At 37.8% G+C, this 26101-nt stretch overlaps 5 protein-coding genes across 6 annotated transcripts; 4 read left to right on the plus strand and 1 right to left on the minus strand.

Moving 5' to 3' along the window:
- The first annotated feature begins 1691 nt into the window (after positions 1–1691).
- On the plus strand, positions 1692–2686 carry LOC145631330 (uncharacterized). Its single transcript, XM_081683405.1, has 2 exons — positions 1692–1779; positions 1857–2686. The coding sequence occupies exons 1-2, from the start codon at positions 1692–1694 to the stop codon at positions 2684–2686; spliced, it is 918 nt and encodes a 305-aa protein (XP_081539531.1).
- Positions 2687–4705: 2019 nt separating this feature from the next.
- On the plus strand, positions 4706–5660 carry LOC145631331 (uncharacterized). Its single transcript, XM_081683406.1, has 3 exons — positions 4706–4750; positions 4806–4931; positions 5121–5660. The coding sequence occupies exons 1-3, from the start codon at positions 4706–4708 to the stop codon at positions 5658–5660; spliced, it is 711 nt and encodes a 236-aa protein (XP_081539532.1).
- A 163-nt stretch (positions 5661–5823) lies between these two features.
- On the plus strand, positions 5824–9302 carry LOC145631559 (pentatricopeptide repeat-containing protein At4g21190-like). Its single transcript, XM_081683668.1, has 5 exons — positions 5824–6108; positions 6206–6304; positions 7249–7392; positions 7474–7686; positions 8804–9302. Exons 1-5 carry the CDS (start codon positions 5932–5934, stop codon positions 9110–9112), a joined length of 942 nt encoding a protein of 313 aa, XP_081539794.1. The 5' UTR covers positions 5824–5931; the 3' UTR covers positions 9113–9302.
- A 168-nt stretch (positions 9303–9470) lies between these two features.
- LOC145631558 (dnaJ protein ERDJ2A-like) lies at positions 9471–16715 on the minus strand. The gene is made up of 11 exons (XM_081683667.1): positions 16553–16715; positions 16057–16282; positions 15864–15959; positions 15550–15670; positions 15344–15450; positions 14993–15210; positions 13289–13466; positions 13080–13199; positions 12108–12194; positions 10948–11058; positions 9471–10459 (listed from the first exon to the last, which is right to left on the minus strand). Exons 2-11 carry the CDS (start codon positions 16240–16242, stop codon positions 9623–9625), a joined length of 2061 nt encoding a protein of 686 aa, XP_081539793.1. The 5' UTR covers positions 16243–16282; positions 16553–16715; the 3' UTR covers positions 9471–9622.
- Positions 16716–18140: 1425 nt separating this feature from the next.
- On the plus strand, positions 18141–25418 carry LOC145631560 (uncharacterized). 2 transcript variants are annotated; one of them, XM_081683669.1, is made up of 9 exons: positions 18141–18624; positions 20420–20511; positions 20848–20927; positions 21210–21251; positions 21344–21468; positions 22093–22273; positions 22796–22974; positions 24216–24446; positions 24697–25418. In XM_081683669.1, the coding sequence occupies exons 1-9, from the start codon at positions 18185–18187 to the stop codon at positions 25001–25003; spliced, it is 1677 nt and encodes a 558-aa protein (XP_081539795.1). In that variant the 5' UTR covers positions 18141–18184; the 3' UTR covers positions 25004–25418. The 2 variants fall into 2 exon arrangements, with proteins under 2 accessions (XP_081539795.1, XP_081539796.1); XM_081683670.1 differs by having other exon boundaries at positions 22802–22974.
- Positions 25419–26101: the final 683 nt, after the last annotated feature.

Below are 26101 nucleotides of genomic sequence, written 5' to 3' on the forward strand. Positions count from 1 at the left end.
GTTCGATTTATATATGAGGGTATTTTTAGATTTTGCAAAAAGTGCGGGTTTGTCGGACATGGTAGGAATTTTTGCACATCGGAACAGGCATCAATTAACTACCATCTAGAAGCTCGCTTTCGTCGAATCCACGAAAGTGGCGCTCGTGTGTTATATGGTCCTACCGATACTAATTTATATTCCAATGCACTTCGAGGAATCCGTCCTGTTCGTTCGAATTGGACCACGCAAGTGTTTTTTGGTAATTATGATGATGAGGACCCGCTAGAGAATTCTGCAGATTCAAGGCCGTCGGATTATGATAGTGGTGGTCGGGGTCTTCCTTTACCTTCGGAGGACTCTCACTCAGGTTCTACAGTGCATGATCATGCTATGACCGTCTCTTTTCCTGGCCTTTCACCGCCTCCTGATCCAGGTGTTTTTCGGGGTAGTGCTCACGAAGTTCGCCGGAGACAGCTAGGCAATAATCGTTCTCAAAGGCAGCAATTGGAAATGCAAGATTATGTCGACAGCTCAACTCCACGTGTCAACCATGCAGTTCCAGAAGGAGTACGCTGGCATCATGAGGGGCATTGGGTTTCAGGTGACTCGGATGTGAATTCTTATCACTCACGTGAAGGGTGGCGGCAGTTTTTGGATTCTTCTGATGTTAACGGTTGGTCTGATTACTCCAACTTGGGCTAGGATCAGATGAGATCCAACAATAATCGAGTGGGTAGCCACAATTCGGGTTAGGACTTGAGATCGCGGATTGTTTTGTCTGAACCCAGTTCTCCTTCAACCAATGGTTTTTATTATAATGGGTACATTTCTCCCTCACTCTTGGGCCGACCCAGTTTATCAGAAGATCCATATTATCAAGCATCTCAAGTTGTTTTGAACTCGGATCAAGTGGTATCTGCAATTAGTTCGGCTTTACCAGGCTTCTCACCTCCTCCTATGGGCCCTTCTGGCCCAATTTTTGAGGATCCTTTTGACCCAGGTCCGAGCAATTGGGATGGGAATACGGTTGCAGCTTCCCCTTCTCCGTCCCTTTCAGCTTCTTTTCCAGTTGATAAGTCGGGAAATTCTAGGTACATTGCCGACTCCTCTTCGGAGGCTTTTGAGTTTCTTTCAACTCTTGAGCCCGTTAATGATTTAGCTTCGAGTGAACATGATGTGTTTGGCCCTGATTCGCCCTCTTCGAATTCAGATTCGGCAGTTCATATGGAATGTTCTCCGCCCCTTTCTCCGCCTTTAGATATTGTGGTTTCCTCACCCCCGAAAGCTTCGTCTTGTTCTCCTTTGCGTAAGGTGGGAAGCAAGATACGATCTTATTCTAGTCTAAAATTGAGAAAGAGTGGAGAGAAGATGTGGGAATGGGTTAGACAACACGGGCCGCGCAAGAGGGCGGGTGGTGTTCTTAATCCTTCAGCCCCGCCAATTCCAGATGACTACCAACAGCAGCATCACTCGGATTCAGCTTGCCTTCCATGCTTTCTTCCGTATAAGAAGCGCAAAGCTGAGCCTACTTCCTCTTCTCCTGTTTATTCTGAAGGATCGGTGACCTCCTACGAAAGGTCACCAAATGCGGGATGAAGACTGCTCTTTGGAATTGTAGGGGTTTAGGACAAGCGGACTCCCCTAAAATTCCTTATATCACAAGTTTAGTCCGCTCTCATGTTTTGGACTTAGTTTGTCTTTTGGAAACAATGCTTCCTGTACATATTGTTGCTAAAAAATTAGCATCTTTGCCTATTTTGGGTTGGTGTGGTATAGATGCTGTAGGACTTAGTGGTGGTATATTTATATGTTGGTTCTCTCCTATAGGCCTAGTTCCTGTCTATAGTTCTCAGAATTATATCTTTGTAAATTAGTTCAAGGAGATGCAATAAAATATGTGATATTTGTGTATGGTTCGCCTCATGTTGCTAATCGTTTGGAGGTTTGGAATCTAATTAGTGATATCTTAGAATCTGTTTCAACTGTGGTTGTTATTGGAGAATTTAATCAGGTGGAGTATATGTCGGATAAATTGGGTGGAAATTTCTCAATTCCAGGACAATTGGATTTTATCAATTGGCGCATGGGTTTAGATTTGGTGGATATTCCTTTTTCAGGTCCTCATTATGCTTGGACTAATAACAGAATAGATTCTGACCCTATCTTTGAGCGCCTAGATCGAGCTTATGGTTCACCTGCCTGGTTTAGGGATTACCCAGACACTAAGCTCATTAATCAACCTATCTTATTTTCAGATCATGCTGCTATTATCCTCAATGATGCGGCTGACACTGATATTATTAAACGTCCTTATCGGGTTGAGAATTGGTGTCTAAATGCCCCAGCCGTTCATGACATTATTGTGTCAATTTTTTCCATGTTCTTCCCTGATTCTCCTATGTATGCTTTATCTCGAAAACTTTCTGTTTCTCGAGACCGGCTCCTTGCTTGGTGTGTTTCTCACAAGAAAGCCTGGGGTATTAATTGGAAGCAATTGGTATTCGATGTGTCCCTGGCTTCTCAGTCTCTTTGCTCTCGAATGGACAGATGTTTATTCATCTCTACCAAAAATGAAAAGGTAGCGGAAGCACAGGCAGCTTATATTTTCTGGCAGCAACAAGCAAAACTTAAGTGGGATACTTTAGGTGATTCGCATTCTCGTCTTTTGTTTTCGTCGGTGCAATGTCGGAAAAGAAAAAAATAAGATTTTGGGTCTTCGAGATTCGACTGAGTGTTGGCATCGCGATCCCGATAGGATAGGTTCCATTATTCAGACTTTTTATAAAGAGTTATACTCGGCGACTGATTGTGCTTCCACTCATGATTCGGATTGGTGGGATAGTCTTCTTTTACCCACCCTATCTCCTGACCAAAAGAGTTTTCTTATGGAGCCTTTTACTTCAGAGGAAATAAAGGCTGCGATTTTTAGCATTGATGACAGTAAATCTCCTGGTCTGGATGGTTTTCCCTCGGGTTTTTTCAAAACTTTGTGGGTTTCGGTGGGTTCTTCGGTTATTGCGGCGGTCCGACATTTCTTCTCTCATGGTTATATATTGAAGGATTGGAACCGTACGTTCTTGACTTTACTTCCAAAGGTAGATAATCCGGAATTTATCTCTCAGTTCCGTCCTATTAGGTTGTGCAACGTGATTTACAAGTGCGTAGCAAAATGTCTGACTGGACGTCTTCGCTCAGTTATGCCAAGTTTGGTGGCTGATTTTCAGAATGCTTTTGTCCCAGGCCGTCTTCTTTCGGATAATGCGTTGATTGCTCATGAGGTTATCTCTTACATGAACAGGTCAAAGGCAAAGAAGAGATTCTTCGCAGCAATAAAATTGGACATGAATAAGGCTTATGATAGGGTTAATTGGGATTTCTTGTTTCGTCTGCTCCAGGCCTATGGGTTCCCTCCGTATTGGATCCACATTATTCGTCAGTGTGTGTGTACGGTTTCTTATCAGGTCTTGGTTAATGGGAATCCTCTCCAGACGTTTCAACCTGAGTGTGGTCTTCGGCAGGGTGATCCTCTATCTTCCTATTTGTTTGTTCTCTGTATGGAAATCCTTTCGGCTATGATTAGGAAAGCTGAAAAAGCTTCTCTTTTTAAAGGAATTTGTATTTCTCGTGGAGCTCCTGCGATTTCTCACCTTTTCTTTGCTGATGATTCCTTAGTTTTTTTTTTGCAAGTTTCTCCAGAGGCTTGTGAGAATCTCACGGCTCTTTTATCGGAATTTTGTCTATTGTCAGGTCAGGTGATTAATTTGCAGAAATCTTTTGTTAAATTCAGTCCTAATACTCCTACAGACTATAGGGACTTCCTTGCTTGAAGTCTTAAACTACAGTGTAAGTCGTCCTTGGGTTCTTACCTAGGTCTGCTTGTGGATTTGGGGCGAGGTAAAGTCTCTGAGTTTAGCTATCTTATAGACAAGGTTGTTCAGCGCCTGTCTGGTTTAGCTTCCATGGGTCTCTCCTCTGCAGCGAAACTGGTTATTATAAACTCGGTCATGGTTGCTTCCTTCAATCATGTGCTTTCTGTGTTTCATGTCCCTTCGTCGATTTGTTCGAAAGTGGATAATTTGTTGGCTCGCTTCTGGTGGAAGTCGGATCAACATTCTCGAGGACTTGCTTTACGTTCTAAATCCCTGTTACATCTCCCTAAGGGTATGGGTGGTCTGGGTATTCGTAGTCTTAGTTCGTTCAATTCTGTTTTGTTGGCTCGTCAGTGTTGGCGTATTCATCATCACCCCCAGCTTCTTATCTCTAGGCTTCTAACAGCTAAGTATCCTTCTCTTCGTCTTTTCCAGACAAGGAGGATTCCTGGAGCCTCGTGGGGTTGTCAAGGACTATTGAAAGGTCTGTCTGTCTTATCTGAAGGTTTAGCCTGGAAGGTTGGTTCGGGGTCTAGGGTTCGTATCCTTGAGGATTCTTGGGTTCCTGGAGATCCTATCTCTTTCCGAGATAATGGTGAGGCATTTGTTCCGTCTCATGTTTCTTATATCATCAATCCGCGTTCTTACGCGTGGGATTTATCTATGGTCCATCAGCTGTTTGATTCTTCTATTGCTAGTCGTATCCTGGGCTTGGAACGCCCTAGTAGGCCGATGGATGACTTTGTGTACTGGAAATTTTCAAAGGATGGGAATTTTACTACTAAGTGATCTGCTTATGCAATGCTGTGTCGCCATGTTGATCATTCGGGGGGTATTTCTTCTTTCCCATCTACATGGCGGAAGAAGTTTTGGGGTTTACCTCTCTTGCCAAAGATGCAGTGTTTTTGTTGGAAAATTCTTCACAATGCTTTGCCTCTTAATGGTGTTCTGTAGTCCCGGGGAGTCCCTGTAGATCCGACCTGTGTCCTCTGTTTCAGTGAGCAGGAAACTATTGATCATTTGTTTCGTGATTGTCCCTTTGTTTCTACCCTCTGGGCTACTGCTCCTTGTATCTCGCAGGTGGTTCCTCGTAGGGATATGTCTTTTGCGTCTTGTTTTGTGGATTTGATGTTAGATTTGAGGCGTTCTAAGTCCTAGGAAATCTTGGTCAGTTTGGTTTCTTTTCTATGGGCCATTTGGAATGTCCGTAATCATAAGATTTTCCGACAGGCTATTTGTTCCCCTTCTTTTGTTATGCACTTAATGCAGGAATGGGTTTCTAGAACTTTTGAGGCACAGGATTTCAGGGCTTTAATTCGAACAATCGCAGTTGGTTCTCGCTCCAGTCCTGGGCCTTCCATTTTGTCCTGTAATGTTCGCTGTTTTCCCGGGTCTTCTCCTGATATTTGTCTCGTATTGGACGGAGCTTTCTCTTGTCGGGATCATTCAACGGGCGCTGGTTGGATTTTTCGTCCTTTAAACTCGGATTCAGTTTTAGGGGGTGGCTCCAGAGCTTTTCTGTCTTCTTCGGCCCTTCATTCTGAGTTGCAGGCTTGTTTTTGGGCTCTTAAGGCTGTTGTTCGTCGTGGGTTTAGGTTTTTGTTAATCTACACAGACTGTACCACATTGTTTACTCTACTTCAGGACAAGGGCAGTAGTGATATCTCGTGCTTTTGGTTGCTTCAAGATATTAAGGATATCATTGACAATTTTTTGGTTTGTGAGATTCGGAAGGTTCCTCGTCAGTGGGTGGTTCTGGCTCATTGGTTGGCAGTTCAGGCTCGTCGCTTGTTATCTTGGTCTTTTTAGTTTTTTCTCTTTGTCTGTTTTTTTCTTAGTCCGTCTTGTCAAAAATAAAAAAAAAATAAAAAAAAAATATTGTTAATTACTCTTATTATGTTTTATTGCAAGTAGCTATCCAGATTTCTCGAACCCCTCTTCAGTCTCATCTTTTACTGCTAACTTCTACTTCTGTAATTATTCGTTTAGCAAAGCAGGGAATTTTCTTCCTTCCTTTTTTTCGAAACTCCCATAAATGGGCGAATAATCTGCTAATTAATAGTGTGAGTTTGGAGTATAAATGTCGTTGAAACTCACACCCTTCAACAAGCCATACGTTATAATACCACAAATTTCCAGAAATTCCAGCAGTAATTTATGTTCAAATATGTTTAGTTTGAGATACCCACCTCATATAATTACCCCTAGTTTAGAATCCATTCATCTTTCCAGAAATTGCAGCTCAAGATATGTGGTTGTAAGTTTACTAGTTAATATTTCTCATTAAAGCTATAAATTTTCTTTAATTTTTGGTGGAAGTTTGATTAGTTCTGTTGGATTTCTTGAATTGTTAGGTTTGTGGGTTAAAAGGTCCAAGACCCAGATATCCTCGGGTATGGAAGACCCAGAAGAAAATCGGGACAATATCCAAGTCTGCTAAGCTTGTTGATTGTGTAAGGTTACCCTCCTCTTGTTGTTTCATTGAATTATACAATTGTCTTGATATACCTAGAAAAAACCAAAAATGTTATTTTTGGGATTGCCATGTTGTAGGAAAAAGCTAATTTTTTAGATTATATGTTAAGGGTTAGGCCTATAGGGAGCTAAAAAGGGGTATGATGTAGTCGGGATTTGATATGCCGTATTGGTAATATGGTACCACTCTCAATACTTTATCCAACTGAGCTAGTGGGCATCCATACGAAGAAGCTATAATTATTTTTTATTAATTGTCCGAGTTGGTGTGGTTATTCTGGATTATATTGTGGCTGATATTTTGCTTATGAAGATGGTGAATTACTGAATTCATTCCCGTCTTTCGAATTTTTGGAGGTTTAAATTGTGTAGTAACATTCTTGCAATGTCACTTATTATTCAAGTTTTGTAAAGGAGGGTATGCAATCAGGATAATAGAGAAGGTTTAAGTTGGGAAGGATGCAAGCAATGAGTAAGAAGAGAGGAAGTGTATGTGGGCTTTAATTTTGAGTTGATTAAGCCTTCACGTGCAAGATTTATGAGTATTGATATTAGGAATGAGGTTTTGTTTCGCTGCATTTTATATAATTATCTAAATCAAATGTCTAGGGATAGTAGGATACTGCTCCTTCCTCCATGTAAAGTACTCAACACATGTCTGCACGGCAGTTGATGCCGGGGGTGTGGATACATGTATCTGAATTCTGATCATAGCGAAGTTAGTTTGGAGACCCTTGAGTTTCTGGTTTGATGTTATGTTTCACATGAATGAACTCCATGTCTTATTTAAATACTTTCAATGAATGAAAGTTTGCTTTCCTGGAAGACATAAGAGGGGCTCTCCAGCTGTATCTTCTCTTTGTTTGTTCCATTTTCTACTTTTGCTGCTTTTGAACAACGATATTAATGTTGATTATTACAGATAAAGGGTTTGTCAAATGTTAAAGAGGAAGTATATGGGGCTCTTGATGCATTCATCGCTTGGGACTTGGAATTTCCTCTCATCACAGTAAAGAAAGCATTGAAGACCTTAGAGTATGAAAAGGAATGGAAGAGAATAATTCAGGTAGAAATCAGTACCAAAGATCATTTGAAAGTTAACATGAGGATTTTATCACTACAACAAGCTGATTGCCCATAAATGTAGGTGACAAAATGGATGTTAAGCAAAGGTCAAGGACGGACAATGGGAAGCTATTTCACATTAATGAATGCATTAGGGGAGGAGGATAGACTTGATGAGGTTGAAGAGCTCTGGACAAAATTATTTTCAGAGAATCTGGAAAGCACACCTCGCATGTTCTTTGACAAGATGATTAGCATATACTACAGCAGAGAGATGTACGACAAGATGTTCGATGTATGTTCAATCCTGCCTTAGCTTTTTTATTATTTCCTTCTATTTTAAAAGCTGTTATGTTCCAATAATTTATTCTTTGTTCCATGGTAATCACGTGTTATTGCTTGTTTAGACGGTATTGGTTATTATGTTAGGGTCACCACATATATGATATATGTACCTGACTCTGTTGGACTTAATTTTTACAGACTGAGTGTACTCTTAGATGAAAGTAAACAATCAGAACACCAAAAATATCTAGACTATATGGAGTTGTAGCTATTGTTTATGAAATGCTCATGTAACTGAGGTTATCTCTAAAGATATTTATGATTCCTAGCTCCCATTTATCTTTGACCCACTACACAATCAGGATTAGAAAAGCGGACCCAACTAAGTGACTGATGATACTGCTTAGTATCAGTGTGTACAATAGGCTATAGGTCTGGATGAATTTTTCCTTCACGTCAGTGATTCTTGTGTCAGAAGGTGCAAGTAGAGTATGTGAGGGGTATCCAAATTTTGGTGTTTGCTTTGGCTTGGAAATATCTTTAGATAAACTTGTTTTATGTGATCCACATGCATGTAGAAAGTGCAGTGAAGCATTTTTTTCATTTTTATACGTGTGTGGATTGCATAATTTGTGACCTTTACAAGTCTGTGAGCATTAATTGCCCATTGAACATTATTTTGGAAAGTAATGAACACTTCCATAGTTCCATTCCTTGAACAATTTGATCTAGCACATTAGCGCAACACAATATCAACGTACATAAGCTTACCCTTGACATATTAAGGCTAAAGATGATGCATTGTACTAAACCACTTTCCTCTCATTTATTCGCTGTCTCTTAGTTTCATCTTTCATCCTCTTGAAATGAATTTCTTGGATAAGTAAACAAATTGCACTTTATTTTATTGCTTCAAAATAGGTGACTTGAGCAATTTAGCAGATGGTAGGCGGTTTTCTTATATTTACAGTACTAATGGTAAAATTATGTTTCAAATTGTATAATGCTTTAATTTTTAGTGCCACAAAAGATACATGGTTAGACTCTTGCTATAAGTGTGCATTGCGATGCTTCAGTTTTATTTAAAATCCTATCTTTAATAAGAGTGTATGACTTATTTTTTGTAGGTTTTTGCTGATATGGAAGAGTTGGGTCTTCGGCCAACCACTTCAATTGTTTCAAAGATTGGAGCTGTTTTTCAGAAGCTTGGGATGATGGACAAATATGAAAAGTTGAACCAAAAATATCCGCCGCCTAAGTGGGAATATCGGTACGTCAAGGGCAAGCGTGTCAAAGTCCGAACTAAGCTGCCTGATGAATCCTCTGATGAAAATGTTAAGGAGTTGAATGAGCAAGCAGAGTCTTCTGATACTGGTATAGTTGCTAGTGATAGTGACAAGGAACATGACGAGCAACTAGATGAGACTGCAGGATGATGAGGATGATGATTCTACCAAAGCTAGGGAGTAAATGTAGTTAGCTGATGTCTGTAATATAGCACATATAGCATGTTACATAATGCAATATGGTTGAGCTGCTTATGAACGAGGAATAGGATATGTAGTCTCATACTCTCATAGTGTAAAAATAACTCTACTTTCAGAAATGAATGCAGTTTCCTTGTGACTTGTGAGTAAACTTGTATTCCTCTTTCCTAGTAAATCTTTCTTCTTTCTTCCCCCCCTCTTTTTTTTAATGCTCAAATGCAATAATGAATTTTGTAGCTTGCCAAAAAAGATGTGTGTAACTGCCAGCTTATCTGGAATAAAAAGAATTATGGAGACCTTCCAAACATTACTCGCAATCTAATAAAAATTATATAATTGGTCCCTATCAAAAATGTATAAATTGATCAAGCATCTCAGATTTTGTAAATTTTCGCATTGCACTAATAAAAGTAAACCCCTGTTTGAGAGAAGTTTATTATTCTAATTAAATCTGTGTTTCTATTCATCCTCTGACTCTGAACCTTCAGAACTTGACTGCTTATTCTTCCGATGAGCATCACCATTTGCAGTGGTGCCCTTCTTTGTGTCTTGTTCATCTTGTTCGTCCTCACTATACTCACTCTCATAATCGTCATCATATTCTTCATCCTCAACTTCTTCTTCTTCTTCAGCCCCATCCTCCAATAAAGGACCCTCTTCTGTGATGACACCACCCCTAGTGCCAGCCCTAGTCCTCTTGAGAATCTTCACCTTCAAACCTGTCTTAGTGTCGCATCCAATCCAAGAATCACATAAGCAGAAACATGTCATACTATAGTTACCCTCTGCTGGGGCCTGGAACTTCCCCATCACGAGGCGGGACCCTCCCTTTACTTTCTCAACGGCTTCCCTAACCGCTGCGCTGGTTTCTCTTGCACTGGCACCTGAGACTTCCATCATTTCCTCGATTGCCTTGGAAGCAGTAGTTAAAGCTGTAGCTTCATCCATGAAGTTGACCTTCTGGGAAAACCAAACATTATTGGAGTTCTGGTCGGCAAGGAGGAACCAAAAGTTTTCATCCTTGTGATTCGGATAATAAGGGGCATGGGGAAGAGCACCAATCAAACCATTAGGGCGTTGAAGTTTAATCCAAGCTTGAACTGTCACAATGTCACCCTCCTGTATACCCTCTTCACCTTCTGTTTCACACTTGACCTCCATAGATAGGGAGGGCATTATTTCAAGTACCCTCTCCACATCCTCTACTTCAGCGGCAGAAAAACCAGCTACTTGGGAAAGCAGGTCTGTTCGCTCTTGTTGAGTCATTTCTCGAAGCTCCTCAAAGGTCCGCACCTTCTGCAAATATATCACGTAAAAGCTTAGATCAGGTCTACATCTAACAGCAGCAAGTTATAAAAGAGACAAGTTAACAAGATATGCCTTACCTACAGTAGCTCATTATTCACAAAATACATGCAAAAAGTTTCACTTATTTAACATGTTGAGACTATTGTGATCTGCAACACCCAATCCTCCCACTGCATGCATATCATACAACTCTTGCTACTACTATGAAATTGTTTAATAGGGCCAAACCTCGACAATCCATTAAGTGAATTCTCTACTCTAGTCAGGTTGAAAATTGTATCCAGGTAACAACTGCTCACCACTGCTTAGGCTAGATCTATCATTTCTACAACTAGACGCGTAACAACCTTTGAGTAGATTATTGCAATTAAATCCTTTTTTACATTTTATTTATTTATTTTTGGGGGGGGGGGGGGGATATGAGTTGAATAATGATACAAACATGATAAAAATCTCAACTCGAATTTCCCACAAACCTTGCGAGCAATCTTTTTGGTAACAGCCTCACTAAAATGTGGCAGCTGCAAAAAAGGTGCAATGCCTTCAGTTGACCCTCCTCCAGCTTTTTTAGCGCTCAAAGGAACAGCCTGTACAAAAGGTTGACCATAGATAGATCAGAATCTGCACAGCATGAAGGATATAGTCATATAGAACAAAAACTAACAATCGCACAGCAGTTAGCAAATATAAAACCTACATAAGATCAGAAACTACGAAAGAACCTACAGCAAGTCAGTAATATGATGCTGACTGGTCATGGGTACTGGCGGATGCATATTGCAAACACATTCACCATCCAGAATCTCGTAACTGATCCTTCTTTTTTTTTTTTTTTATATATGTATATGAAATTATTCTGCGTCCAAATAGTTAACATTCTCAATGATCCCATTTTCCAAACTACAGTAGCTAAATTTGGATACCGTGAACTAAACATTTTAATCTAATTTAGGGACTCATATAGCAGCTTATGTTAAAAAACTTCAACAAAAGCACTAAAAAGATTTGCATATTGTATGAGCATATACTGAATAACTGGAATTTTGTGACAAAAATCAATAATGTTGAGGAGAAGTGTGTATCTTCCACCATCAAGAGTCAAGACCATGATTAAGGAGTTTGTGAACACATCACTGTTGAGGCACTGTGTGTGGTGGGCAAACAACTGAAACAAGGGCATTTTTGATATAGCTTTAACCCTTGCCAAGGCCTGTATACAGCAGGGTAAAAAAAACTCCAAATTTTGGCATAGCATTCGATCTACATATAATTCAAATTTGATTAAAGAGAATGGAACGTGAGGAAGTGTTAATCCTATGTCCTAGAAGCTTTATTCAGCTCCTGAATTTCGTCTCTCTGTATCCAAGAATATTCTTAACCTAAAAATGCAGACCAGGACTAGCTTATAAAAAGAAAGCCATTCAGAATCAAATATGATTATTACATACACCTAAATATAGAAGCATCCATTAGATGTGGCTGTTCAATACAATCAGATTACCATGTATAGCACTTCCATAACAGAATCTCTCACCCAAACAAGATTAGAACTATGACAAGTTTGGTGTGGGGAGAATAATACAACATTAAGATGAAACGTCGTCATAAAGTTCAGGATATCTAGGAATTGCAGTACCTGAATAACACACTGAGAAAGCTCGACAACCCCAATTGCAGGCCTAAGCCACCCATGACCTTGAGCTGTGCGTGGTATTAGAGCCATCTGCATCATAAAGTAAATTATTAATGAAACAAGAGAACATCTGCAAATAAGTGTAAGAAAATAAATAACCCAAAAAAGGACTGGAACAACCATGGCAGAAATGTAACACATCAGAATTGTAAACTTGACACCTAAGCCAACAATATATGATTGACATGAGATTAATGTGGAAAGTGGAAGCTAAGCTGAACAAGTATGGTCAATCTACTACTACTACTACTACTTAAAAACTTTGTCCAATTATATTTAAAAATAAATAAATAAAATAAAATAAAAAAAATCCCGATTTTCCCTTGATAAAAATTGAGTTCACATAAGATAGAGAACTTTGTAAGCACTACCTTGATTGAGCACTTGTTTTAATAAGGATATATATTTGAATCCAATAGACAAATAATTAATTATAATAATTAAAACTTTGGTTTTGAGTTAAAATAAACCAACCTCTGGAGTGCCCCTTTCCCAAACACTTCGGAGAGTTTGGACCATTTATTATCATATCATATCTTTGGACCATTTCTGGAAGGGGCATCTCAAAGTTGAGAAAATACTAAGTTAACTAGAGTTGGGATAATTGAAGAGAAGGATAAATATCCTAACTATTATATGTCTAGAACAAAGTAGGCTTATCAAATGCAGGAATTGCTAGTTTATTCCAAAGGTCTAAGTTATTATCAGCATATATTGAAAAACCTACTAAGACAACAGGAAACCATAAAAAGGAATAGAAGGAGCACTCATCGGCATCATCAATAGATCAGAAGTGTGTAGAATAACAATACACTAATCTTCAGGTGTCACACTCTTACAAAAAATCAAGGGTTCATGCCATGCAGTGGTATTATCATTTGCCAAGTGCCAGGACACAGGAAAGCTTTGAATTACCTTCATCAACTCCTCAAGAAGACGAGGTGCAAGTTCCAGGACACGTTTCAGATCACCATTTAGTGTTGGAGGAAGGCCTGCTGTTTCCCTTGTTAAATGGGCTTGAATTAACAATTGTGTCTAGCAGAAAGAAATATGTTGTGTAAGAATTCAACTCGTAATTTTATATTTCACACCTAATTAATTCGAAAATAAGCTCCCAAAAGTACCTTAACTAGTGGAGGATGCTGCTTTAAAAATTTAGCTTGCTCTTGTTTGATGTTTTTGCTGTCTAAATTCAATTCACTCCTTACTAACAGCAACAGTTTGTGAAGTGGTTCATCATCAACTCTTCGGACTGGAATTTCCATGTATTCAGCCGCTTTGATGAATACATCCAAAACTTTGCTGAATAACATAACATACACAAAAAAATCAAACATAGCAATGCAAGTTCAGAGGTGTACCATGATGTCAAGACATAATAATTAAATGGTGTGACATCTAATGAAGAGAAAGTAGGAAGCAAAATTTTAGTTCAAGGATTCAGGCATGTTGAAAGGTGGCATCCAAATGAACCAAACGGGAGATGGTAAAGATCATTAAAGGGAGAGTAAACAAAGAAGAGGTTGACCTATTAAGAATGACAGTGAACTATTGAAGTGATTAGACAAGATTTTACACACCCACAGTTTACTCAAGTCATGATCCTTGAGAGGGGACTGACAGGGTGTGTAGGTGTATTTTGTGGTAAGTAGGGAGCTTTCACAAATTCTAAGTCTATAGTAAAGGAGGTTATGACTTTTCCAATTAGTTTTCCTCCATTTCCCTTCCAGTCCATAAGCAGTGGAAAAGTCATGATCCTTGAGAGGGGACTGACAGGGTGTGTAGGTGTATTTTGTGGTAAGTAGGGAGCTTTCACAAATTCTAAGTCTATAGTAAAGGAGGTTATGACTTTTCCAATTAGTTTTCCTCCATTTCCCTTCCAATCCATAAGCAGTGGATAACTGGCTAATATCCTAGTAATAAAATTAGGGAGATCCAGATGTCCCTTGCAACTAATTCTATGTAAATTTTACAACTTAACACACTCCCTTTTCCTCACTTTAATTGCTTCTCACTAACTACTACTAGTCAAATATCACCAAACTCACAACCACTGTGTTTGTTATGTTTGTTTCTCATAGAAAAGAAACTGTGTTACCACTTTCTCCATTCCAAAAAATTAAAACTCCAAAACTGATAAAACCCACAAGTCCACGACCCATCCATGAAAAAACTGTTAAAACAAAAGGAACACTTATTCCTTCATGTAAATGGATATAAAAATGTAGATATGAGTTATTTCAAAAAAAAAAAAAAAAAAAAAAAAAAAAAAAAAAAAAAAAAAAAAACCAATACTCTGGACTCAACATGTTGAAGCAAATTGCATTTGAAAAGTATGCAAACACTTTGATACATTCTTAAAAGGGATACAAAGGCAAACATAACAGAGCAGAGAGAATATGTTACTTGAGAAAACAACTTTGTCGCACGTCAATAATAAACAGTGTTCCTATCAGTTCAGATTAACACGGATAAGACTGCGCACATCTGGACCTTCCAAACCTCACTCTACAGAGCAGAGGAAATATGTTACTAAAGAAAACAACTTTGTTGCAAGTCAATCCTAAACAGTGTTCCTATGAGTTCAGATTAGCAACTTAGCAAGATAAAGACTGCACACATCTGGACTCTCCAAACCTCAGTCTATGGTATAGTACACATTTGGTTGTGTTGCCATTGCATTAACTCGCTAAGTAAGCCATGGTGTGCAAATGACACTATGAAAGCACTGATAATAAAAGGTAAAGTGTAAAAATATAAAAATAAACTTAAAATAAAAACAGATACGTATCAGTGATGATAGTAAAAGCTTTAAGTATGAAAAGTACCTCGGGGCTAGTGATGGTTTCATCAAGTGATAATAAGCCAAAAGTGTCTGATGCATGACATAATTCCCTGAGTACTTGGCTGACTTTGAGAGATAAATAACAGCTATGACCAACGGCAACAAGATACAGATTCCAACAATCCAAATTAACAGTATCCCGCCAGATGCACCTTCAATATTTAATAGGAACTGAGGGAGAGCTATTCCCATTTGGAATCCCTGCAAACATCCAAGACAATAATTGCAATTACATGTTCAGTATATACCTGGCTGACAGGCGGAGAAAAACATGAACTCAAAAAACTAATGAAAGAAGACAATATACTTTTAAACAGCATATAAGATAACGTACCTGTCTCCCATCTGGATGACCATATTTTTCATAATTCTCACGAGAAATGGGATCAGTCAAGGCCTGGTAAGCTTTTGAAATATACTCCACAAAATACTTGTTAGCCTCTGCAAAGAATACAAAAGATACCAGGGCATTAGGAATAGGTAGGCAAACTAATCAACGAGAAAAATTATCATAGCATCAACACAAACAGCTATATATACCAGGATCTGGATTTTTATCAGGATGGTACTGAATAGAAAGCCTCCTATAAGCCTTTTTGATTTCTGAATCAGAAGCTCCAGGTTCCAAACCAAGAATATTGAATGGCTCAAACACTTGAGCCTGAATACCACCAAGCAAGAGAAAATAAAGTAAAGGTCAAATCTATTGACAGCAAAATTTACATTGATACATAGTAAAATTTCAGCACTAATCACAACATGTGGAGCGTTCTATAGGAGCAAATGACATCAACCAAGTGACCTTTTAAATCAGCTAAAAACATCAATGATTCCCACTTGCTAAATATACATACCTCCGCACTCATATTTTTTATATAATAAACCAAGAAGGCCATGATAACCCACAGCAACACAAGAGTCATGTTACTCCAAGTGGAAAAGTTTGAAATCTGCACATTCAGGAACAAAATTGAGCAAATGAAAATTACATTGAAAGATCATTAACAATGTAAAACGGATGAACACAGTGATCACAAAGACACAAACCCTTTTGAATAGTGATTTATGATATTTTCCAGACCGGGTGCATACAGCGCATTCGCAATGTAAGCTTTTCGCCTTCTTCTTAGCAGCACGGCACAGTTTTATAATTGTGTAAGGCACTAAAGGTAATGCCATCATCGTCAATATAAAAATTGGAAACAGTGAACTATTTTCTTCCGAAGCGGCCATTTCTATTCAATTCAAGATAACTTATATGAAACCCTAATCCCTGCAAAAAATGATTACACAAAAAATCTTTCAATATCATAAATCAAAGCCTGCAACACATTAGCAACCAAAGTTGACTCAATTATCAAACTAGACTTCAACAATTACATTTAATTCTTCAAGAATATATAAACAATTAGTCAATGATTCAAATAATTCAAAATCACCTCAAATAACCCTAAATTGACAATACTGACAATTGAATGAACGATTAACACTAGATTGTGAAATTGAAATTCGATTGATTATTAAAAAGGAATAATCTTTTTACCTCAGAAGCTGGTTCAATGGAGGAGAGAAAGCACAAAAGCCGCTTCAATGGAGAATTCAGAGAACGCTTCAATGGCGGAGAGGGAGAGGGAGAGGGAGAGGAGTGCAGCGAGGTGCAATCGTGAAATAGATCTAAAGTGAGAAAGGGAAAATAAAGATCTAGTCTAGTCTAATACAATGGATTATTATTAATGATACGCCTATAATAACGACTTCAATGGTGTTAAAAAATTAACCCGATTACGGTTTACTACGAGTACATACATTTCTCACTTAATTAAACTGTTTTTACCTATAATAACGACTTTGTAATAACGACTTTAACGGTGTCAAAAACTAACCCAACTACCTATTATATTTCTCAAATACTCATACCATTTTAAAGTATGAGTAATTTAAAAACTTTTTTTTTTATTTTCACATATCTTAAAAGTCGTTTACTTCGTTATTTCATTTGATTTGAATAGATTAGTATGAAATTTTATAAAAGGAGTTTAACCTAATATTAAGAGCCGTTAAATTAGTTATTTCATTAAATTTAAATAGATTGGTATGAAATCTTATAGTATGGAGGAATCCCGCCTATCTTAAGAGTCGTTTAGTTCGTTAAATCAAAATAGATTGGTATGAAATCTTGTAATAAGGAGGAATTCCGTCTATCTTACGAGCTGTTTAGTTAATAAATTGGTATGAAATCTTATAATAAGGAGGAATTCTACCTAATTTAAGAGTCGTTTAGTTCGTTATTTTGTTAAATTAAAATAGATCAGTATGAAATCCCATACTAAAAAGGAATGAATTCTAGATCTCATATTTGTTGGAATGGTTTTTAGTTTTTTACATTAATCTTTAAGAAGTAATACGGGCATGAGAATCTCATAGGATAGGTAGTCAAAGTCTTGTATAATACGGACTTTTTGTAATTTTATTGTAAGACGATCAATTTAAGGATAACTTTAACACTCTTAAGAAAACTTTTAATTAGCTTACCATAGTAATTAATTAATTAATCCTATAATTAATTAACAACTACTCCCTCCGTCCCATAATTACAGGCAAATAAATCTAAAAATTACGGTTTTTAAGGAGAATGGAAAAAGTAGAGGAATATTGTATGAAAAAGATAAAAAGTGAAGAATGTTGTATGGGAATAATAAAAAGTAGAGAATATTGTATGGAAAAGTTAAAAAGTAAGTAATGATTTTTTGGATAGGTGTGTATTTTGTATGAAAAAGAGAAAAAGTAAGTAATGATTTTCTAGGTATGTGTGTAATTTGTATGAAAAAGCTAAAAAGTAAGTAATGATTAGATGTTATTTTTGGTAAAAGGAGGAACATTTTGGGACACCCAAAATAGTATATTTGCCTGTAATTATGGGACGGAGGGAGTACTTTCACAAGGCCACAAGCCACAACTACTTTTTGCCGAACATGCTCGATTTGACTTGTACACTTCATCTTAGTCAATCCCTAAACCCTTGGTCTATCCTAACTCCTAAGCAAATGCTCGTGTCTTTCACTCTTCCATAACCTCCTCAAGTTTTTTTCTACACACCTCCTCCACTTTCTTCCAAACCAATGAACATTACCTCATCTTCATGTAAAACCCTCTCGTTCTCTCTCCTCATATCTTCATGGCACCACCATCATCATCCTCAACAACAACAACAGAATCCCAAAATTTCAATCATCTCATCTTCAACTTCATCCAATCAACAGCAACCAACTTCTCTTCTCTAATTCCCCACAAACCCAAAACGACGCACTCCATTCCCATCATTTCTACACCCTCTACTTCTAAAGTTTTTCTCCCTCTTCCTCTCCCTTTTTCTGAGTCAACTCACCATGACTCGCCCTCTTCCTCGGGTTCTTCTCACCGGGTTGCACCGCCTGAACCCGGGTCGGGTTTCCCGTCAATGGTTCGAATTGGTGGGTTGAAGTCCGCCGGAAGTGGCGCCGGTAGTGGTGGTAGTGGGCCCGCTTTTGTGGGGCAAGTGTTCAGTATGTGTGATATTACTGGAACTGGTCTTATGGCTGTTTCTACTCATTTTGATATACCCTTCATTTCTAAGAGGTAATTTAGTTATTCACTGATTATTTGCTTTGATTTTGATTCTAAAGTTTTAAACTTTAATTGGGTTTGTAATTATTTTTGAAATTTTCATTTTTAATTGCTTAGTCGAATTGTTGAAATTTCAATTTTTTGTAGTTTACATTGATGTTTGATAGCAATTGTAGTGTTCCATGTTGGTTAATTGGGAAATTTGTTGTTCTGGTGAGTGATTGTTGGATGCGCTGATAATTGAGGTGTCTTTTCGGAGATAGATTATTGCAGTATACTACCCGTCTTGAAATGATAGTGGCCTATATTATTTGGCGTGCTATGCTATTGTAATATATGATTAGATCATGCACTCCGATGTGAAATGAAATGAGAGGGAGAAGCAGTGGGCAGGAAGCAACCATTACCGATGGGTTGAAATTTCAATTTTGTGTAGTTTACATTGATGTGTAATAGCAATTGTAGTGTTCCATGTTGGTTAATTGGGAAATTGGTTGCTTTGGTGAGTGATTGCTGGATGCGCTGATAATTGAGGTGTCTTTTCGGAGATAGATTATTGTAGTATACTACGCGTCTTGAAATGCAACCATTACCAATGGCTTGTGATTGAGTGCATTTTTAATTGTTAGTGTCTGTGGGTTGGGATGAATTGACCATTAATTTCGAATGAGAAGAAGGGGTGGGGGGTGGGGGGGGGGGGGGGGGGGAGGGGAGTATGAACTAGTTAAAACTTGACTTTTTGGTTGTCTACTTGCCTACCAAAATGTTTAGTCTCAATTTATATCAGGTAGGGTTATGCCGTTACTTTTTTTTTTTTTTTTTTTTTTGAAGAAGGTTATGCCGTTACTTAGTAATGGTTAGTTGTTAGTATAGCAGATGACTTCTTTTGTGCTAATAAGTAAGCAAATTTTGCTAAGGTGTGGAGCAAGGACTAAGGAAAATTATTTGGCAAGGTTGGTAGGGATGTTATGTACTAATGGTGTCTAAACATTTGTGTCATGTTGGAAAGTTCTGTAAACTATCTTCTTTTCTTATTCCGTGCAACATAGGGATATTTTATGTCTCACAAATAATACTCATTTGTTGCATATAATAAGAAACAGATGTAGTATTAGAAAATGGTTATTATGATATTGGGGATGTAACCCTAGTGTTTGAGGGAATTCATAGTGTCTCAAGGGCCTTCTTGGTCCCCTGTTTACATCATAAACTCTGTGATTTATGCTCATTTGAACTTAGAGCAGGATGTTGTCTCATTGAATTATTTTCAGTTTGGTCTGAAATAGAAGAGTTTAGAATGAACAAGTGATTAAATACTTCTATTGTTGCAGAATCATGTTATTGTTCATGTATGAGATTTCAGTATTGCACGATTATGAAATATTGACAGTCTATTTAAAGGTGCACTGGCCCATGTTTTAATATACTGTCTTGCTGAGTCAAAGGCATTTCCCACTTTTAGGCACAAGGATGATATGCATCAGTATTCAGTACAGTTGGTGTGAATTGTTATTCCATGAACCAAAAATTTAGGTTATTCCGTCTTGTATGGGGGGTTGCAGTTCGGAAAGACTTTTGTGTTTGAATGAGGAAGGGGTAATGGAGAGACAATCAGTCAAATCAAAGAGCATTAATGTGAGTTGTTGACTAGCGAGAGTAGATTTTGGGGATGATGCCAATGTCTGATACTACGCATCTGTTATTTGCTATCACGTACAGCACTTGTCATAGCTTTAAACTTCCCCCCTTAGTTTTGTGCTTCATTTTGTGATAATTGATAACCTGCTTTTGCTCTATGGATCCGTAGAACACCAGAGTGGATCAAGAAGATGTTTTCAGCTATTTTAAAGAATGACTCAGGCCCTGTCTTCCGTTTTTTCATGGATCTTGGTGATGCTGGTATGCTATTTAATATCTACCTATCTGTTCATATGGTTCTATTTTATCATGTTTGTTTTGCATGCTTCTTTGTAGGAGTAGATCATACCTTCATTGCAAAATCTTCTCTTTTTTCTTTGGTTTAGTACCCTCACTCGGTTTTTAACTTTCTTCTTCTTCTTCTTCTTCCTTTTTTTTTTTTTTTTTTTTAAACTCAAAGATGAATTCTTAACTGATGTTTAAGTTGCAAAGTGTGTTACTATCAGATTATTATTATTATTTTATTATTATATTTTCTACGGCTATTTTGTAGTGGCCAAAAAATGTACATCCTGCTAATAATTTTCATTTTCTTAGTTTCCTATGTTAAAAGGCTGAACGTTCCTAGTGGCGTTGTGGGTGCTTGCCGACTTGATTTAGCATATGAGCATTTCAAGGTATGTTGATCACCTACCATCAATTCATTATTAGCTTTTTTCAATAAGGTGAGTTAGGTTGTAGAATGTGATGCATATGTTTAATCTATCATGGGGGAGAGTTGATTGGTAGTTACATTCTCATCTTTCCAAGAATGTTTATGAATGTATTTTTCTGCTTCATCTGGTCCATGTTTCATGTGTATACGTGCTGTGTGCACACTCTTTTTTTTTTTTTTTTTTTTTTTGTTTGTATGTCTATCTTCTTGCTCTAAAGTACTGCTGAACTTCTTATATGCGCAGGAAAAACCTCATAATTTCCAGTTCGTTCCAAATTCAAAGCAGGTGAAAAAGCATTGTTGGACTTCGTATAGTTGGACTTGTCAACTCAGGAGAAGTTCTGTGAAGATTTTCCTTGATAATCTTTCTTCTTGTAGGTGAAAGCAGCTAGCAAGCTTCTAAAAGGAAGTAAATTAACTGGCAGTGGACATATTGACGGTGTTCCTGTTTTCTCAGCTCAGAATCTAGATATTGCAATAGCAACTCCTGATGGAGTTAAGTGGTAAGCTCTCCTACTATTTAGGACATTACCTTTTAAGAATTTCAACTGTTATTTCCATTGTAGTGCTGATTCCCTTGAGCCTGAGTCATGGAAAAAAGATGGGACCTGATTCATATCTAAGCTCTATATATGGTGCAAAATAAGTAGAGACTAACTCTTTAAAAAAAAAAATCACAGTTTATTGTCAGAGTTTAATGTTGGATTCCAGGGTTTTTATTTAGTTGGCGTAATCATTGTACTACCATGAAATGGATTAAAACATGATTAAATAATATTACTTGTAATTTTGGAGTGGAGGACAAGGGATATTAAACTGCTAAGATGAGATCATAGGATGTGATGATGTCTAGGTTGCAAAGAAGTGTACATAAATGGTGTAGAAATAGCTATTATGAAATATGTGAATGCAGCAAGTTGAACTCTATAACTTATGTGGAGGCCGTGAAGGAGATGTGGATGCCTTTCCTCCTCCCCCCCCCTTTTCTTTTTCTCTCTTCCCTTGAGATGGTATATTGGCAGGGAGGTAAGTGGGTTATGTTTTAGAGTTCTGGAATTTGATATCATTTTTTTGCGTTAAAGCTTATTGGAATTTGTTAATGTAAAATCACAATCTTCTGCTACCAGGTACACTCCTTATTTTTTTGATAAAAACATTCTGGATAACATTTTAGAGGAATCTGTTGATCAGCATTTCCATTCTTTGATTCAAAGCCGTCATGTTCAACGGCGGGGCGATGTTAGTGATGATAACTTTGCAGCAGAAATAATAGAAGAGAGTGCAGAGAGCATATGGGAGCCTGGAGAGGTGAGCATATTTGTCTTTCTTTTTGATCTGTAAGTACAACATAAGCACTGCAGTAGTAAAGTTCAGAAAAAGTAGAACCAACTTTAGCTTATCCAAAAAACGAATGTCTATGCTACGTTCATGTAGTAATATATATATTCTTCAATTTCATCCTGTCATCCATATGTTTTTTCTCTGGACTTCTTTCTCTCCCTCTCTTTCCTGTTATACGAAGTTTATTTCTGTCATTGTGTACTTGTGAAAAATTCCACATATTATTACCTATAGGATATACATAATCTTGGATTAGTGTATTAAGATTTAATTATGTGAAGCAAGTTAAAAGTAAGAACCACCAAGCTGCTTTTACAGTATGGTCTATAATTAGCTCAAGCTAATTGGGTGATTACAAATTTACACTTGATTCAAGGGCTAAAGAATTTCCAACTCCCTATTCCTAATGCAGACAACTTTTTGTGATCTTACTTTCTATATATTCTTGGAATTTTGCTTTCTTTTGAGTTTTAACAAAATTATTAATAGGTACAGGATTTGATGGATGAGATGGGCCAGCCTGGAATACCCTTAAGTGTCATATCAAAGGCTGCTGAAATGCAGCTTTCATATGCTGTTGACAAAGTGCTCCTGGGGAATAGGTGGTTGAGGAAAGCCACTGGGATCCAGCCAAAATTTCCATACATGGTTGACTCCTTTGAGAGGAGGTATAATTCATAATGCTTCTTACGTCCTTCAATTTCCCTTTCGTGGAAGCCTGTTTTCTATGTGGGAGTTGGAATGACTAATGCGTGCTTCATTACCAACATTGTGCATGTTTGATTGGAAGTGAGGTGAGAGAAGAAATAAAATGATACTTTGTAAAATTTAGCCAAAAGTACCCATCATGTTGTGATTCACCATCTTTGTTAATTACCACCACACAAGCATCATCTCTCCATCTTGTGAACCCTACCACCAATTGATGGAGCATTGGCAAACAATGAAATTCGCTCACATCTTATCAATTCTTACACGGGGCAAATAGATTTGTTTTAAAAAAAAACTTCCTTTGTTACTATGATCACTTCTTGTTTCCTCCCTTTGCCTATCTCTTGGTTACCACTCATGAATTGGTGCCACTGTATTCATTCGCTCTGTCGATCAAGAAGTTTACAAAAGTATATGCTCTAAATCAGCTCTGAAGAAGTGATTTAGGTTGAATATAGATTAGCCCAAACACCTGTACCATTTTAAGCACAAATTATTTATCTTGCTTGTGTTCCTTCTTTCTTTATCAAGGTATACCGCAACTTACTTAGTATTTGGACAATCACGGCTATTCACTTTTTGACCTTGTAATAATTTATGCATGATCCATATAATTATTATATTGGTTCAGATAAGAGAATCAATGAGATGGTGGGTATACCGAATTACCGAGAACTCAGTTAAAAGCTTTACTCTGTTTGGGTTTTGAGTCTGGGTTTCATTTGTGGATAAATAGTCTATATGTGACACCACCGCCATTTCCCCACCTAGTGAGGAGATTTTCTTGTATGAATATGGAGATATGTATCTTCAAATTTAACTTGAATTGGATTACATGATTTGTAGTTTGCAAGACAACTTTTGAGTGTATACAAGTGATTGTAAATCTAAACAGCTTTTCTAGGTGGAGGATCGTGGGAAGATAAAAGACCAATCACATGGTATCTGCTAGGAAGCTTTGGTGTATTCAATGATCCAGTATCTAGAAAGCTCAAACTAAGATGTGTGTGTGATCAAATCTGCTACTTCTTATTTAACAAAACTCTTTAGTCTGATACTCTGATGGAAATGGACTGTAGGAAGAAAGGGGAGAATGTGACAAACAGGCATAGAGGGGCTCTCGCCTTTCTTTTTTGATTAATTAATTAATTATTTATTATTTATATAATAATGAATGTACGTCTGCTTATTCATGCAGGAGTGCTGTTTCACGGTCAAGAGCACTTAAGGTAGCCACCTGTTCTGCAAATTCTGATAGGGAAAGCCTAAATGAACTGCCAGAGCAGTCAGCTTCGGCAAAGCTAGGACCAGAAAATAAAGATCGAACTACTGCTCTGGAGCAACCTGATCTCCCTTCTCCAAGGAGAGACTGGCTAAGATTACCTTGGCTGAAGCCTCAATGTGAAGCCAATAAAGAGGCTGATTCAAGGTTTTAACTCTTTACTCTGCTGTTTCAAAACTTTCTGTGAGCAACAGACTTATAGATTCGATTTTTATTCTGTTCATCTGACAAGATGCTTTGTCTAGAAACTTTGGCAATGAAATTACTCATCTGAAAAAATAAGGGCTAGAAACCACTTAAAACAAAGAGTTGGGGGGGGGGGGGGGGGAGGGGGGAAAGAGAAGAAAAGAGTTGCTTTTGTTGGAGTTTTCCTCTGATAATCTCTTCTTTTTGTTAGGTTTGTAGATTCACCTGCTGGTCATGTGAAGGAAGAACTTCAAAGTAGTCCACTTCTCCCAAGGATTACGATGGTTGGTATTGCTACAACTGAGCCTGGTCAAATGAGCAAAGCCTCAATAAAGAAGACCATGGAAGATTTAAGCAAGGAATTGGAACAGGAAGGCCAGGGAAATTCTGCCTCTAAGAGCTCAGGAAAGTGTTGCCTTGAGGATAGAGATCCCCTTTTCGTAGCAAATGTAGGGGATTATTATTCAAGCATGAGTAAGTCAAGCTCACCTCGGTGGCTACGTGGTGTTCACAGATAAACTCTTTATAGGTAACTGGGGTATTTTAAGCTGTACATCATGTAATCGGGTTGAAATGAAGCTTAACGTGAAAGCAAGCATTGGAACTTTTTATTGATTGATTAATGGAGTTCCTCGCTGCTTATAGACCACGGTGGAGGTTAAGTAAAGAATGATGAATACCAAACTTAGAAGGCAGCTATGAAGAAACTTAATACGGAGTAGTAATAGAAATTGTTCAGAAGGTGCAACTACTGGAGAAATTATTTAAGAGATAGGAAGCTAAGGGTGTTAGGGGTTCTACGTCGACTAGGATACTCATTGCTGTACAAGTTTAGGTTGTACTGTATTGTATAATAAGATGATCGTTTTGAAGTTCTCCATTCTTGGTTTTCAAGCTGAAATAAAAGTTTATGAGTTTATCTTTAGTTCTTTACCCAAGGCCCCAAACCAAACTCGAGATTTTTGTAAGCAAATATTCCTTCCTATTTGCGTGTGTAGACCTACACCCACCGCAGCTGCATCCATGATGCTACCTAAAACTGTCATATGCCTACGGCCTACCCTTCACCATCAAAGCCACTCTTATCTCACTGTTCCAACTTACCCACCGAAACTGCCAATCCTAAACACCAAGGTCGAGAGAGAGATCGGAGAGCTTTGTTCGGCTATATAACCAACCCACCCACCGTCCAAGAATTGGTTGTATGCTTGTATCTATCAACCTTCATTCAAAGACAATTCTCAAAAAGCCTTGGTTATTAGTATTGAGCCCCAGCCGTCCTACATATGGTGTAGCACTTTTTTGGCACTAATTTACCAAACTCAAAAATAAAGTGTTTGAGGATAATGTTGAATCATTTGATAGCTCCTCTTGCTAAATCCTACTACAGTAAAAAGAGCTGATTGGGTGCTTTCTGGAAGCAGTTCCCGCATTTGCTTTTACCTGTGCTACTCGTTTTTTAAACATGTTTTTTTGCCAAACTCATCGCAGGTCCCTCATTGTGTTACATTTGTCAACTTTATCTTATGCACCTGAAAGCACTGAAAATGAGCTGATATTGTATATTGTAATGAGGTGTGTGAATGTGAGCGCAAGGTCAGGGGCGGAGCGGGGGG

This window comes from Chenopodium album, chromosome 5 (assembly GCF_948465745.1).
Source record: "Chenopodium album chromosome 5, dcCheAlbu1.1, whole genome shotgun sequence".
Classification (NCBI taxonomy): Eukaryota; Viridiplantae; Streptophyta; class Magnoliopsida; order Caryophyllales; family Amaranthaceae; genus Chenopodium; species Chenopodium album.